Source organism: Bufo bufo, chromosome 1, assembly GCF_905171765.1.
Source record: "Bufo bufo chromosome 1, aBufBuf1.1, whole genome shotgun sequence".
NCBI lineage: Eukaryota > Metazoa > Chordata > Amphibia > Anura > Bufonidae > Bufo > Bufo bufo.
The window spans coordinates 19,077,323-19,094,634 of NC_053389.1; the positions used below are offsets into that span (position 1 = coordinate 19,077,323).

A 17,312-nucleotide genomic window follows, 5' to 3' on the forward strand; every position below is an offset into this window, starting at 1 on the left:
CCAGAGGAGGGAGAAGAGACGGATCCAGAGGAGAGAGAAGAAAGAAAGATGGAGCCACGAGACGGGGGAGGGTGAAAGGAAAAGGACAATGGGGGGGGGGGGGGGGGGGCGACTCTAGTGACATAGCAATCACCTGTCAGATAGATGGAAAAGAACAAGCGCTGCGCCAGAAATATAAACAATAAAAATTTAGAATAAAAAAAATAAATCTAGAATAAAATTAAAGTAAAAGGTTAAATAAATAAATGAAAAATAAAACCCATCGTCCCATTAATCTGCTGCTGCCCCATTACCAGGTCACACACAGCGGATGCGCGTGGCGGCGGCAGGGTATGATGGCGCGGTGATCTTCTTTATCACACACCGAACTCGGATTCACTAAACGGGCACGTCGTGCCATACAGAACATGGAAATAAATCTGCACGTGGCAGTGCGGCACTTCCGTCGTGTGAACGAGGCCTAATGGGAACTAAGTGGAGTTTTCCCACAGACTCCGAATGGTTAAAGCAAGCGTTTGTGTCAGTCTCCACTGCCAGACTGCCATTCTATTCATACGCCAGAAAGAACAGGATGCACGAGACTATAGATTCAGGGATCATGACCGGTCAGTGATATGCTGCTTGTGTAATGGTGGGGCCCCGGTCCTGTAATCTGATGAGCAGTGCCGGCCGATGGTTCTCTGCTGCTGAACCGACAGGTGGATCGGGGGCCCGTGGAGGACGGATCTGGTAAATGAAGATGGGGCCCCTCATGTGGCCTCTGGATGAGAAGCAGCGGGCACAGAAGATGCTGCTGGGCACCTCCAGATCTGTGATCTATAACAATGGGGCAGATGGTCTTCAAGACGTCTTCTCACGTCTCAGTAATTTCCACAATAGCCCCGTGGGTCGGATCGGACTTAAATTTTATTTTATTTAACCCTTGTGAGCCAAGGGCAGGCTCTTAAAGAGAACCCCCGTTTGGAGGCTGCTTAGAAAAACTGTAGAGGCTCTCCAGTTGCCCTTAGAGCATGCTGGGAGTTGTAATCTGGCAACTATACTACTCAGAGCTGCCCAGAATAAGCTCCGGGATCACCCCTCTGGATATCTCAGAGATTCCTCACTGATCTCAGCGGGCGGGACCCGGGCACAGCGAGGGATCCGCACAGCACCCGGGCACAGCGAGGGATCCGCACAGCACCCGGGCACAGCGAGGGATCCGCACAGCACCCGGGCACAGCGTGGGATCCGCACAGCAGCCGGGCACAGCGAGGGATCCGCACAGCAGCCGGGCACAGCGAGGGATCCGCACAGCAGCCGGGCACAGCGAGGGATCCGCACAGCAGCCGGGCACAGCGAGGGATCCGCACAGCAGCCGGGCACAGCGAGGGATCCGCACAGCAGCCGGGCACAGCGAGGGATCCGCACAGCAGCCGGGCACAGCGAGGGATCCCATTTCCATAGAGTAAGGGGGTGGAACAAATCTGTGGTTTCCAAGATAAAGGGAGAGGAGGGAGCCCCTAGTGGTGAGACCGTGAACTGCAGCGCAGAACTAGTGCCAGATTATTATACACTGTACAGGGTGCCGGATTACCAGACTCTATACACTGTACAGGGTGCCGGATTATCACACTCTATACACGGTGCCGGATTACCAGACTCTATACACTGTACAGGGTGCCGGATTACCAGACTCTCTACACTGTACAGAGTGCCGGATTACCAGACTCTATACATTGTACAGGGTGCCGGATTACCAGACTCTACACACTGTACAGGGTGCCGGATTACCAGACTCTACACACTGTACAGGGTGCCGTACAACCAATATGGCAGCCATTCACTGATGGGAGGTGACCCAGCTTTCCCAGACTCCTGAGCGTCATTAGAATCAATGACCCTAGAGATACGTCCTCACTCCGCCGTTACCAAGTACATTCGGCATCCAGGACTCGGGGAAAGCTGGGTGACGACCTCTGTAGGAGCCGTACTGGCGGCATCCCCGACTCCGGAGCATCCTCTGAGCCCGCAGACGGCCCGCGCTCTCCTCACTGCTGCAGAGCGGAGTACATTTGCAGGACTCTAGGAAAGCTGGGTGACGACCCCGGTAGGAGCTGTACTGGCGGCTTCCCCGACTCCTGAGCATCCACTGAGCCCGAAGACGGCCCGCGCTCTCCTCACTGCTGCAGAGCCGAGTACACTTGCAGGACTATAGGAAAGCTGGGTGACGACCCCTGTAGGAGCCGTACTGGGGGCTTCCCCGACTCCGGAGCGTCCTCTGAGCCCGCAGACGGGCCGCGCTCTCCTCACTGCTGCTGCAGAGCAGAGTACACTTGCAGGACTCTAGGAAAGCTGGGTGACGACTCCTGTAGGAGCTGTACTGGCGGCTTCCCCGACTCCTGAGCATCCTCTGAGCCCGCAGACGGCCCGCGCTCTCCTCACTGCTGCAGAGCTGAGTACATTTGCAGGACTCTAGGAAAGCTGGGTGACGACCCCTGTAGGAGCCGTACTGGCGGCTTCCCCGACTCCTGAGCATCCACTGAGCCCACAGACGGCCCGCGCTCTCCTCACTGCTGCAGAGCAGAGTACACTTGCAGGACTCTAGGAAAGCTGGGTGACGACTCCTGTAGGAGCTGTACTGGCGGCTTCCCCGACCCTGGAGTGTCCACTGAGCCCGCAGACGGCCCGCGCTCTCCTCACTGCTGCAGAGCGGAGTACATTTGCAGGACTCTAGGAAAGCTGGGTGACGACCCCGGTAGGAGCTGTACTGGCGGCTTCCCCGACTCCGGAGCGTCCTCTGAGCCCGCAGACGGCCCGCGGTCTCCTCACTGCTGCAGAGCTGAGTACATTTGCAGGACTCTAGGAAAGCTGGGTGACGACTCCTGTAGGAGCTGTACTGGCGGCTTCCCCGACCCTGGAGTGTCCACTGAGCCCGCAGACGGCCCGCGCTCTCCTCACTGCTGCAGAGCGGAGTACATTTGCAGGACTCTAGGAAAGCTGGGTGACGACCCCGGTAGGAGCTGTACTGGCGGCTTCCCCGACTCCTGAGCGTCCTCTGAGCCCGCAGACGGCCGCACTCTCCTCACTGCTGCAGAGCGGAGTACATTTGCAGGACTCTAGGAAAGCTGGGTGACGACCTCTGTAGGAGCCGTACTGGCGGCTTCCCCGACTCCGGAGCGTCCTCAGCCTGCAGACGGCCCGCGCTCTCCTCACTGCTGCAGAGCTGAGTACATTTGCAGGACTCTAGGAAAGCTGGGTGACGACCCCAGTAGGAGCTGTACTGGCGGCTTCCCCGACTCCGGAGCGTCCTCAGCCTGCAGACGGCCCGCGTACTCCTCACTGCTGCAGAGCTGAGTACACTTGCAGGACTCTAGGAAAGCTGAACAGGAACAGAGGAAATGGGCAGGCTCAGGAAGGGTTAAAACACAAGCCATGACCCCGTCTGTACCGCCACAGATTGTGAGCTCTGCTGCTGCACAGGACCGCGCTCCTCACCGCGATGTAGCAGAGCCGAGGCCGCTGTGCAGCAGTGCATGATTTACAGGTGAATCTACTATCCCAGAGCTGCAGCCCAATGAGTTAAGGGAGCGATCCAGCTCTGCTACATCTAGACTTCCAGTCACGTGGAACCCTTTAGTGGGGGGGGGGGGGGGGGGGGGGGGATTAGTGGCCCCGCAGGGTGAGGAGTGAATTGTATGATTAATGTCTATAGGCCGGTGTGTAATCTCACCCGGGGAGCCCGCTGTGTGTTGCATTTGCAGCAACGAGGGCCTCGGGGCCCCCAGGACTCGGCTCTGACTGATGCCTCAGACGAATCCATCAATAACGCCAATTACTGCCCCTCCGCCGCCAGGGAACCTGTTCAGCCCTTGTCCGTAATGAGTAGCGACAGGGCGGCCCCCTCTCCCGCTCCCACCTTTAACTTTGGCTTCTGGGACAGAGTATTTCTCCGGCGCGGTGACAGTCGCTTCATTTTCCGGAGCGCCGGGCAGCGAGACGGGCCCCGGAGCAGGTTTAAAAGCCCATTACAGCGGAGGGAAGATTAAATTACGGATGGAAGGCGCAAACTGGGGGGTGCAGCAGAAACGTTACTGGGCGGTTGTTTACCAGCGGCGCGCACTCTGTCACCGTCACCTCGTCCCATCGGCCAATTAGAGAGGAAACTAGCGGTCCGAGCGTCAGTGCGTCGCGGGAGAATATCGCCCCCAAATACACATCAAACAACGTGCAAAAACCACCCCCACCCCCCCACTCATGGCGCTTCTGTAATGCTCTCATGCACTCTGTGCTTCCACCATTTTCAAAATCACTGCTTGCTGAATGGACCAGGTGCTTGATGCAACAGGTGCGCAGCGCTAATTGATGATAATCTGCTACAATGTATTGTCTAGAAGCCGCTGAGCCCAGTGCTCTGCACCTGCGCAGCCCCTCGGGTCCTGGTACACATCGTTCTGCAGACAGCGCTGCTAGGAGACGCGCATTCTAATTGCTTCCCCTCAGCGGGGGGCACTGCGCGATGTCAACAGCCCGACGCGCGGCCCAGACGTCAGGACTGGAGGCGTCTTACCAGCGACTCTGTAACACAGTGATGAAGGCAGACCCCCCCCCCCCCGACCTCATCTTCACTGCAGTATTTCTCCCGTATTATGTTGTGACATTTGCAGTTGTCACAATGGCCACTAGAGGTCGGCCCAGCTGCTTACAATGTAACCCAGCGTTAGAAAGCAGGTCGCTTTACAGCCTGTAGTAAAGTGAATAGATGGAGGGTGAAACGCACGATGGCCGTCTTCCCACCGCCTCGTGCGACCATAGAGCGCCACAGGGAAAAGGAAGCGGCCGTCTCACTGCCTCCTGGACAAGTAGCGCCAAAACTGCACCCGGACGCCCTCTGTCAAAAACCATGTGCAACCCAAAACCGCCTACCGTAACCCAGGGGCTTTTATTTACTGTTACGTTATTATACTCCAATCACATCCAAAGCTGCTTTCACAGCCTAAAATAGATGCTTAGACACCCAATAAACCCCAAAGCTGTGAGCTCCCACAATGCACTGCGCTCTTTGGTAACCAGAAGGAGTCTGAATGCAGCTTTGGAGGTGACTGGAGAACAGTAAAGCAAAGCACATTCTCAGAGGCCCGGCAATCTCTGTCATGTGATGTTAGTGTTAACACGGCCGATGCTGTACTGACCCACCCCCCCCCCCCCCCCCCCCCCCCCCCCCCCCCCCCCCCCCCCCGTCACTGCCCATCCCCCGTACCGCTGGCACCTGGAGACACTGCAGAACCTCGGCTCGTGCATCTGTGGCCCTTGATGCTTTATACTGCAGCATTTTCCCCCCACCCCCACCAGCTCACTTTATAAATATGGAGGCTTAAGGCTCCAGCTGTACTCCAGGCTGTGACACCGCCTGGAGTGCCGCCCTAAGGCCCCATTCACACGTCCGCAATTGCGGACCCATTCATTTCTATGGGGCCGCACGATGTGCGGCCTGGCTCCGGAAATGCGGACCTGCACTTCCGGGTCCACATTTCCGTTCCCGAAAAAAAATTGAATATGTCCTATTCATGTGCGCATGATACGGACGTGTGAATGGACCCTAAGACTAGCCTGTACGATTTGTATTCCCTCAGCCCAAGCTGCAGCATCGGGAGCCCACAGGACGGTGTGCCACATCTCCGAGAGCATGACAGAATGTAGGGAAGGCAGTCTGAACACCATCCTTCTGAGAGTGGGCACCACTGCCATGAGGGGATGGGTACTTATCTGTACAATTTCAGGTAGGTGGTACGTGTCACATCCACATCCAAGGTTTCCTGCAGCACATTACTCCAACAAATCATCTCTTCCCCAGGTAAGTGACGCCCCCGGCCGTCTTCTTCCCATACTGCACCTGGTGTCATCTCCTCTCCAGGTAAGTGACGCCCCGGCCGTCTTCTTCCCATACTGCACCTGGTGCCATCTCCTCTCCAGGTAAGTGACGCCCCCGGCCGTCTTCTTCCCATACTGCACCTGGTGCCATCTCCTCTCCAGGTAAGTGACGCCCCCGGCCGTCTTCTTCCCATACTGCACCTGGTGCCATCTCCTCTCCAGGTAAGTGACGCCCCCGGCCGTCTTCTTCCCATACTGCACCTGGTGCCATCTCCTCTCCAGGTAAGTGACGCCCCCGGCCATCTTCTTCCCATAGTCCACCTGGTGCCATCTCCTCTCCAGGTAAGTGACGCACACGCCCCCAGCCATCTTCTTCCCATAGTCCACCTGGTGCCATCTCCTCTCCAGGTAAGTGACGCACACGCCCCCGGCCGTCTTCTTCCCATACTGCACCTGGTGCCATCTCCTCTCCAGGTAAGTGACGCCCCCGGCCATCTTCTTCCCATACTGCACCTGGTGCCATCTCCTCTCCAGGTAAGTGACGCACACGCCCCCAGCCATCTTCTTCCCATACTACACCTGGTGCCATCTCCTCTCCAGGTAAGTGACGCCCCCGGCCATCTTCTTCCCATAGTCCACCTGGTGCCATCTCCTCTCCAGGTAAGTGACGCACACGCCCCCAGCCATCTTATTCCCATAGTCCACCTGGTGCCATCTCCTCTCCAGGTAAGTGACGCACACGCCCCCGGCCATCTTCTTCCCATACTACACCTGGTGCCATCTCCTCTCCAGGTAAGTGACGCCCCCGGCCATCTACTTCCCATACTGCACCTGGTGCCATCTCCTCTCCAGGTAAGTGACGCCCCCGGCCATCTACTTCCCATACTGCACCTGGTGCCATCTCCTCTCCAGGTAAGTGACGCCCCCGGCCATCTTCTTCCCATACTGCACCTGGTGCCATCTCCTCTCCAGGTAAGTGACGCACACGCCCCCAGCCATCTTCTTCCCATACTACACCTGGTGCCATCTCCTCTCCAGGTAAGTGACGCCCCCGGCCATCTACTTCCCATACTGCACCTGGTGCCATCTCCTCTCCAGGTAAGTGACGCCCCCGGCCATCTTCTTCCCATACTGCACCTGGTGCCATCTCCTCTCCAGGTAAGTGACGCCCCCGGCCATCTTCTTCCCATACTGCACCTGGTGCCATCTCCTCTCCAGGTAAGTGACGCACACGCCCCCAGCCATCTTCTTCCCATACTACACCTGGTGCCATCTCCTCTCCAGGTAAGTGACGCCCCCGGCCATCTACTTCCCATACTGCACCTGGTGCCATCTCCTCTCCAGGTAAGTGACGCCCCCGGCCATCTACTTCCCATACTGCACCTGGTGCCATCTCCTCTCCAGGTAAGTGACGCCCCCGGCCATCTACTTCCCATACTGCACCTGGTGCCATCTCCTCTCCAGGTAAGTGACGCCCCCGGCCATCTTCTTCCCATACTGCACCTGGTGCCATCTCCTCTCCAGGTAAGTGACGCCCCCGGCCATCTTCTTCCCATACTGCACCTGGTGCCATCTCCTCTCCAGGTAAGTGACGCACACGCCCCCAGCCATCTTCTTCCCATACTACACCTGGTGCCATCTCCTCTCCAGGTAAGTGACGCCCCTGGCTGTCCACATGATGTGACCCGATTCATCAGACCAGGCCGTCCACATGATTCATCAGACCAGGCCGTCCACATGATTCATCAGACCAGGCCGTCTTCTTCCTCTGCTCCATGGTCCAGTTCAGATACACCCTGCAGCTACACCGCCCCATACTGTCCCCATCTGCACTGACACCCGTCACTCTGCTCTATGGCGGCTCTTGTGTGGGATGGGACCAGGCGACGAGCCTTCATCCCCACATCACTCAGTATCTTGTCCCTGTCGCTGGGTCACCGCTGGTCCTTCCTTTGGCAGACACAACCACCACAGCGGAGGATCTGGAGACGCTCCGACCAGACCTCTACACCTCACAGTTTGGCCCTTGACCTCAGATCCTTCCGCTCATTTTCCTGCTTCTAACACATCACAACTGACCGCTCACTTGCTGCTTAATATCCCCCCCTCCCCCGCAACTGCCACCAGGTAATCAGTGTGAGCCACTGCACCGGTATTAATGTTATGGCTGGACGGTGAAGAGCTGCATCTTCTGTACGGACGTCACTGGGGGCCACAGCTGGCACAGACGTTCCATACCTGACACTGCTGGGGGCCACAGACGTTCCATACTTGACACTGCTAGGGGCCACAGACGTTCCATCCCTGACACTGCTGGGGGCCACAGCTGGCACAGACGTTCCATACCTGACACTGCTGGGGGGCCACAGATGGCACAGACATTCCATACCTGACACTGCTGGGGGCCACAGACGTTCCATACCTGATACTGCTTAGGGCCACAGCTTGCACAGATGTTCTATGCCTGGAATTGCTGGGGGCCACAGATGTTCCATACCTGACACTGCTGGGGGGCCACAGATGGCACAGACATTCCATACCTGACACTGCTGGGGGGCCACAGATGGCACAGACATTCCATACCTGACACTGCTGGGGGGCCACAGCTGGCACAGACGTTCCATACCTGACACTGCTGGGGGGCCACAGCTGGCACAGACGTTCCATACCTGACACTGCTGGGGGGCCACAGATGGCACAGACATTCCATACCTGACACTGCTGGGGGGCCACAGATGGCACAGACATTCCATACCTGACACTGCTGGGGGGCCACAGCTGGCACAGACGTTCCATACCTGACACTGCTGGGGGGCCACAGCTGGCACAGACATTCCATACCTGACACTGCTGGGGGGCCACAGCTGGCACAGACGTTCCATACCTGACACTGCTGGGGGCCACAGATGGCACAGACATTCCATACCTGACACTGCTGGGGGGCCACAGATGGCACAGACATTCCATACCTGACACTGCTGGGGGGCCACAGCTGGCACAGACATTCCATACCTGACACTGCTGGGGGGCCACAGCTGGCACAGACATTCGATAGCCGACACTGCTGGGGGCCACAGCTGGCACAGACATTCGATAGCCGACACTGCTGGGGGGCCACAGCTGGCACAGACATTCCATACCCGACACTGCTGGGGGGCCACAGCTGGCACAGACATTCCATCCCCGACACTGCTGGGGGGCCACAGCTGGCACAGACATTCCATCCCCGACACTGCTGGGGGGCCACAGCTGGCACAGACATTCCATACCTGACACTGCTGGGGGGGCCACAGCTGGCACAGACATTCCATACCTGACACTGCTGGGGGGGCCACAGCTGGCACAGACATTCCATACCTGACACTGCTGGGGGGCCACAGCTGGCACAGACATTCCATACCTGACACTGCTGGGGGGCCACAGATGGCACAGACATTCCATACCTGACACTGCTGGGGGGCCACAGCTGGCACAGACGTTCCATACCTGACACTGCTGGGGGGCCACAGCTGGCACAGACATTCCATACCTGACACTGCTGGGGGCCACAGACGTTCCATACCTGACACTGCTGGGGGGCCACAGCTGGCACAGACATTCCATACCTGACACTGCTGGGGGCCACAGCTGGCACAGACATTCCATACCTGATACTGCTTAGGGCCACAGCTTGCACAGATGTTCTATGCCTGGAATTGCTGGGGGCCACAGATGTTCCATACCTGGCATTGCTGGGGGCCACAGCTGACTGCGATGATCTCGCTGACGATCTTCTTCTCCTTTAATCTGACGGCTTCTTCCACAGCGATCTCGCAGAACGGGTTCATGGAGTGTTTCACGCCATCGGTGGCCACGCCGGTCTTATCGGGCTTCACTCGGATCTGAGGAACAGAGAGGTAACGGTGGATTATTAGTACTGTGGGTACTAATACTGCCCATACTGCCCATCTAGGCGGCACCATGCCAGAGCGGGAGACGCGCTGCCAAGAGCAAAGAGAAAACAGGAGAACGCAGAATGGGCGCCGAGATCACCAAAACATCACCGGACCCCGCACCGTCTATAGCCCCGGGGATGTACAGCGCCATAGGGACCACCATTGTCCTGCAACTTTCTAGTAGATTTCATGTTTCAGTTCCTCACCATCCATCAGGATCTCCGCTTGCTGAGTGGAATAGAAACTGATCTCCTTCCTCTGTACACCTCCAAAAGGTATACTGCCCTCCTGCCATTCCAAGCACAGCAATGTTCATCCAAAACCTCCTGGTTCATGAACACAATACCAAAACTGCCGTAAAGACTGACACTCGGAGCAATATTACTTGGCTGGACGAAAGCCCCGACGTGTCCTGCCGCTCATCACCTACGTCACCGTGCCTCATTCCACGCGCTGGGGGCCCTCAATTCTCAGGAGCGCACGTTATTTTTTATTGCTCATTAATGAATCATTTTCCAATCATGCACAAGAAACGCGTTTTGCGCCATCTAGACGGTTCTCCCGCGTCAGCAGAATTCGGCGTGTTGAGAGGCCGGAGCGCTTCCCTGCCTCCCACCTGCAGCAGAGGTTAGACATTCATTCAATCTGGACCTTGAAGTGCATGTGAAGGACGTGCTGGTGGCGAGCCGCGGACAGACGCCAGGAGGGGACGGTCGCGCGGCAGACAGGAGAACACCTCTACCATCACAACCTCCCAGATAAGGAGCATGTTCAAGCAAATCTCATCTGTGCCAAGGGGAAGGGGAAAAAGGACAGCAGCCGACGGGCGCGTCTGAGGCGCTGGAGCTCCACCTGGTGGACACGAGGTGGAAACACAACATGGAAAGTATGTGCACACGCATGGCTTCAGAAAGAGACCTGCAGAGGGCGCCCCGATTCATACTGCCCTGTGTAATGCCTAGTGCAGGGCCCGAGGGGGTGGGGCCTGACAAAAGAAACCTCTCTCTGGAATCCGTGTCATGCTCCGCCCCCATCAGTGCTAAGCATAACATATTAATGTCAGGAATTCTGTTCATGTAGCAGGAGGATCAGGGGGGTGACATCATTGGGGTACATTTTAGCAATGCATTGCAGGGAACTGGGGACTTGATGGGAGTCTAACCCTTTAGATGGATCCATGATGTATAATCACTGTAAGTGACGCTGCCTCTGTGGGGTCTTCTGATGTAGCCCTCTAATAACCCCCCCCGCCGCCGCCGCCGGCTCTGCTCATCCGTAACAGAGACGCGGCTTAGAGAGGGAATCTGCTCCGCATTACGACGAATAAGGAATAAATTGTGCCTCAAGGAGCCGGCTGATGGTGCCTCGCGCTCGCCCAGACGGTGGAGGCGTCCTCGCTGAGAAAATCTGCGAATCCTTTCATTAGAAACAACAAAAGCTGAAAATGAAAGGATGGAGATCAGCGGCGAAGGGGCGCCATTTACATACAAATCATCTGTGGCGACCGACAGCTGCCGCTCCATCATCAGCAGACGACACTTCACCATCAGAAGGGAAGCGACAAATAATCCGCCGCCCAAGACGCCTCATTAGAGTCACTGACGGATCTCGGCGGGAAGACGTCTGCAGCGGTCGCCAGCCCTCGTATCTAGTGCAGACTGGAGGGAAGATCAACCGAGGTCCAGAGGGCTCTTCGCCCTATAACAGGGGGGCAGCCTCTCTAAAGGGGTGCCCACCGCAGGCTGGAGGAAGAATAGGGCGCAGCTTCCTAACATGCTGGGCAACCAGGAAGTGTTATCCTAGGGCCTACAGCACTGTTCATCCTGAGCTTCCTAGTTCAGTCAGGAGACAGTGGCACAGGGTTGGTGCAGAGATGGCTGCCATTACTGTTACCCTGCACCCCCTACGGTCATCTAACGTCGCACTCGCCCCGATCCTACTGGTTTCCTCAAATAGAAGCGTGGTCGTGACCCTGGCAGCCGCTTATCCCCCACCTCCCTCCACAGAAATAACATGCCTCATGGTGCGGCTGAACAGCTCTGGCTAATACAGGGGGGCGACCGTATTGTCACGGGACAAATGGATAACACAGTGATGGGGGGGGGGGGGGGTTGGGGGGGTATAGAAACTATTTTACATAACATGGACTTCCCCTTTAACACAGATCACTGACTTTCCTCATTACCGGACTCTTAGGTTTCCACATTCACACAACTGTCCTCGATGACTTCCACAGTGTGACACCAGGGGGCGCATTAACCCGTCAATCAGTAATTACTAATACAGCACATCAGAACCGCCACCTCTACGGGGGACGATTACAGAGCGAGGGCTGAAAGACGAGGGGGGCCGCCCCCCAATATCACAGGAAGGCCGAGTTCACATCACTGTTTAGCTTTCCGTTCTTATGATCAGTCAGAAAAACAGGATTCTGTAAAAAAAAAAAAAAAAAAACGGATCCTGTTGCATCAGTTGTCATTCATCTAAGATCAGTTGGCTCAAACCGATAACTGATGCAACAGGATCCGTTTTTTCTCTTCTTCTGATGGATCAGAAGAACGGAAAGCTAAATGGTGATGTGCGCTGAGCCGAAGCGGTTTGGTCGTTCCTATGTCTCTCCCCATGATTCCCTCACCACAAGTAGGCTTCTTTCACACTGGCGTTAGGATTGTCCGGCAACAGCCTATAGTGAAAAAATATATAATCACAGAAAAAGATACAACACATCCTGCACGATATGATACCTGAATGTGCGGATGTACATGGCGACATAAAATCACGGAAAATAATGCACTAAAACAATAGATGCAAACATAACGCATGGACTAGGCCCTCATTCCGATGATAAAATCTGAGACGCTCAGCCAATATATTTTGATCAAAACACATTTGTGCCCACCTACCAGCGCCACGGTGGTCTCAGGTCAGGCAGGTCCTACTCTATACATCTATATTCAGGAGAGCAGACCCTGCACATACAGTGTGCTGCTCCGAGTCACCTCTATGTGCATCCAGCCACCAAGGAGAGAAGGAGCACACACACACCTATATGTACCACCGAATCCAGGTCACCTAATAGGTGGGGCAGAAGTGCACTTGAATGCTACCCCCAGATAATAGGAGCGCAGTCACACCTAAAGCACATAAATTTATCCCTATCCCACAGGCGACCTGGATTCGGTGGTACATAAAGGTCCTCCTCCCATTGGTTGCTGGATGCACATAGAGGTGACTAGGAGCAGCACACTATATGTGCAGGGTCTGCTCTTCTGAATATAGATGCCCAACGGCATAGGTAGGTTTAGCGTAGGACCTGCCTGACCCGAGATCACCGCGGCGCTGGTAGGTGGGCACAGATTTGCTTTGATCAAAATATATTGGCTAAGGCTCCATTCAGACGGCCGTAGTGTATTGCGGATCTGCAAATTGAGGATCCGCAATACGCCCGGCCGGCACCGCCATAGAAATGCCTATTCTTGTCCGCAATTGCGGACAAGAATAGGACATGCTCTATTTTCTTGCGGTGCTCTGGAAATGCGGATGCGGAGAGCACATAGTGTGCTCTCCGCATCTCTTCCGGCCCCATAGAGGATGAATGGGTCTGCACCCGTTCCGGATAATTGCAGAACGTATGCGGACCCATTCTACGGACGTCTGAATGGACCCTAAGAGTCTCAGAGTGAGGGCTTAGTCCGTAAATAATATTTGCATCTATTGTGTTAGTGCATTATTTTCCCTAATTTTTTTCCAACAGCCTATAGTGAATGGGGCCGGAGCGGACTTCGGGCAGCACACGTGTGCAAACGTTAGTACGGATCCCCCTGCCAGAACAGCCTGCCGCAGAATCCGAACAACAGTGTGAAAGAAGCCATAAAGGGTTAAGAAGATTCCAGTTTGAGCAGTTTCCCAGTGCTAAACCCCCAGCTTCTGGAGCCCCTACAGATGGAGCATACAGATGTGTAAGGCTACTTTCACATTAGCGTTTTTTGCGGATCCGTCATGGATCTGCAAAAACGCTTCCGTTACAATAATACAACCGCCTGCGTCCGTCATGAATGGATCCGGTTGTATTATGTCTTCTATAGCCATGACGGATCCGTCTCTAAAACCACTGAAAGTCAATGGGGGACGGATACGTTTTCTATAGTGTCAGAAAAAACGGATCCGTCCACATTGACTTACATTTTGGGTCAGGACGGATCGGTCTTGTTCCGCACCACATGGCGGACCGAAAAACCCTGCTTGAAGCATTATTCTGTCTTAGCTGCCACTAGAAAGAAAAAGTGTTGGCTCGGCCCAGGTGGGCTATACCCTCTGCACAGGCACTAGACTAACCAGTTGGTACTAAAGCAAAGCCCATGGCCTCAGAAATAAGCTCCTCCAAGCGCTTCCCAAAAAGCTTACACCTAGGAAGGGGGGAGAAATAAGTGCCCTTCTTGGAGGCGGAATCTGCCGCCCAGGCACGGAGCCAGACTGTAGGCCGGATGGCCACAGAGTTAGCGGCCTCCCTGCTAGAGTGGTGGGCCGATCACAAAGATACCGGGATGCCTGGAGAATCTGAGAGGCAAGGGCATGGAGCTCCCCTGGGCAGAATCGTGAGGCAAGGACCGGACAAGCTGTTTGGACCAGACCACGCAGGCCTTAGCCACCCAAGACGCAGCGAATGCAGGACGGATAGCGCAACCTGCTGCCACAAAGATAGACTTGGCCAAAGAGTCGATCCTCTTGTCTGACGGATCCGACAAGGAAGCCACGTCAGCCAGAGGAAGGGTGGTGGCCTTGGCCGGACGTGCCACCTGGGGATCTACTTGAGGTGGGACCGACCACAGATTAACGGACTCCTCGGAAAAAGGAAAGAGAATGTCCGAAAGCTGAAGGCGCCTATCAGGGTGACGCCACTCCTTAGCCAGGAGTGCGTCGAGATCCGCATGGTTCCTGCACGTGGAGCGCGTCCCTGACTGCATTGATGAGGTCCTGCATAGCCATAGACAGCGTTGCGCTCTGTTCTTAACCAGAATCAGAGGTGTCCCCAGAAGCGGCGGATAAGGCAGAGGGAGATACCTCGCCGGCCTCAGACTTGTTCAGGGAGTGACCCGAGGAAGCCGAGGATGAGCGGGACCCAGTTGAGACAACTTGAGGTCGTTTGCGGGACCTGGTGTCAGAACGAGAGCGTGCCCCGACCGCAGGGGGGTTCCTGCTATGGGCAGAGGCGGCCGCAATTTGGGCAGGCAAGCGATCCAGCGACTCCACCATAGATTGGGAGAGACGGGCAAGGTTGCCTATGGCTTGGGACAGGGAACAGGCCGATTCAGGAGGGACCGACCCAGAAGAGGCGGCCAGGGCGTCGTGAGAGGGCCTGGGGGCAGACAGGGTCAGGCTGAATGCACGGCAACTTTTTATTACAACGGGAGCACACGTAAAACATGGCAACCCCAAGGGGGTTCTGGGAATGGGAGTCTTCTCTGGCGGAGGACATGAGGGCTGAGGGGGAGCCTGTGAAAGAAAAATCAGCCAGCAAGAGGCTGTCCTACCGGACCCCACCCCAGGTCGTATGTCCCGAAGAGGTGCTGCAGCAGGCGCAGAGGTAGCAGGAGAGAGATGCCGGCAAGATAGAGGCTTCTGGGCAGAAGGAGAGAGAGAAGAATCCAAGAATCCAAGGATGGTGAAGAAAGCCCCAGGAGGGGCCATAGAAAAAGCCCGGGAAACAAGGAGGGGGGGGGCAGGACGAGTGCGGCCTAGCAGGCCCAAAAACCAGGGACTTGATTTATGGAGGAGGCTGGAAATGGAGCGCCATCAGCAGGGGCGGACCGCGGGAGACCGGGGGCCCTCTGGAAAGAAAGAACTGGGTGAGGAGTGTAGAGGGAGGGAAGCGATGCCTGGGGAGAAGCGGCTTGGGACAAACGGAGCACCACGGGCCCGGGAACAGGCCGGAGAAAATGCGGCCTAGTCCCGAAAAAGCCGGGGACAAGAGTAGCGAGGAAGGCTGGGGAGTGAACAGTGAGGCGGCAGGAGGGCCGTGGATGGAGTGGCCAGAGAGAAGAGAAAGGACCCTGGGGGGAGAGAAAAAGAGAGAGAATTTCCTCCCCACCTGGGGGAACAGGGACGCAGGGGAAGATACTCCCCATTCGACATCTTCGGGCGCCGCAGGGTCACCCCCTTCAGCAGACTCAACACTTACGTGGGAATGCCGGCATGCCACTGCGGATGCAGTCATGGGGACTGGGTGACCAGCGAGGTACTTGAGTACGTGTCCGCAGGGGGTGCAACTACAGCGGAAACCCACGATGGAGCCCCAACCTGCAGCAGGTCGAGACCTGCAGAAAAAAAAAGGGCAGCTCATGTCTGCCTCCTACGGACACTAGACTAAAACTGGTCAGTGCCTGTGCAGAGGGTAGAGCCCACCTGGGTGGAGCCAACACTTTCTTTCTAGTGGCAGCTGGGCATATACCCGTGGTGCGGTGTCCCCCAATGCCATTCATGAGAAATTAAGTTTTAATATATGCAAATGAGCTTCTAGGAGCAACAGGGGCGTTGCCATTACACCTAGCGGCACTTCTCTATATGTCAATGCCGCGACCTCTGTACTTTGATTGACAGGTGTGATCACATTTACATGGTCTGGTCCTGTCAATTAAAGTGCTGAAAGAGCAGAGCCTTAGGAGTAAGGGCTACGCCCCGGTTGCTCCTAGAGGCTCACTGTATTTCCTCAGCAATGCGGCAACATGTGAACATGGGACAAACACAGAGGCCTTCAGCTTCACAGGCACGGAGCTGGCGGCAGAGGCCTTCAGCTTCACAGGCACGGAGCTGGCGGCAGAGGCCTTCAGCTTCACAGGCACGGAGCTGGCGGCAGAGGCCTTCAGCTTCACAGGCACGGAGCTGGCGGCAGAGCCCTTCAGCTTCACAGGCACGGAGCTGGCGGCAGAGGCCTTCAGCTTCACAGGCACGGAGCTGGCGGCAGAGGCCTTCAGCTTCACAGGCACGGAGCTGGCAGCAGAGGCCTTCAGCTTCACAGGCACGGAGCTGGCGGCAGAGGCCTTCAGCTTCACAGGCACGGAGCTGGCGGCAGAGGCCTTCAGCTTCACAGGCACGGAGCTGGCGGCAGAGGCCCTTTAAGGGGAATGGATCCATTTTTTCCCCTTTTCCCATTTTTCAGCTCCTCTGATGGGACAGAGTAACGGAAGCCATGACCCGGCTCAGATCCATCACAGGAACGAAAGTAATGGAGCGGCCCGATGGACCCCACTGACTAGAATGGGATCCGTCAATGTTTTTAGTTAGAAAACCTGTCCTTTCACCGCACAGAGCAGCGTGCCGCACAGCGGTGCCCTGGATTTGTAACGGAATCTGCAACGGCCTATGACACCGATGTGAACAGAGCCGAAAGAACTGCCCAGAAAACCACAAAGAGCAGATGATCAGCCTGACCGACCCCAATGTCCCCCTATCTGGTCGCCCTCCGTCCTGTGCCCACCTGCACCCTGGTCTCACCCTTCAAATCAGTACCTGAGGGACAAGGGCAGTAAAGAG

The 17,312-nt window shown here is 56.2% G+C and overlaps 1 protein-coding gene across 2 annotated transcripts in view; it reads right to left on the reverse strand.

Annotated features, from left to right (window-relative positions):
- Positions 1 to 17,312, reverse strand: part of ETFB (electron transfer flavoprotein subunit beta) — a 28,939-nt gene that overhangs the window by 9,768 nt on the left and 1,859 nt on the right. For both annotated transcript variants that reach the window (XM_040420843.1, XM_040420853.1), the window contains exon 2: positions 9,570 to 9,728. In XM_040420843.1, the coding sequence (XP_040276777.1) occupies positions 9,570 to 9,728 (159 nt within the window). The remainder of the gene's footprint in view (positions 1 to 9,569; positions 9,729 to 17,312) is intronic.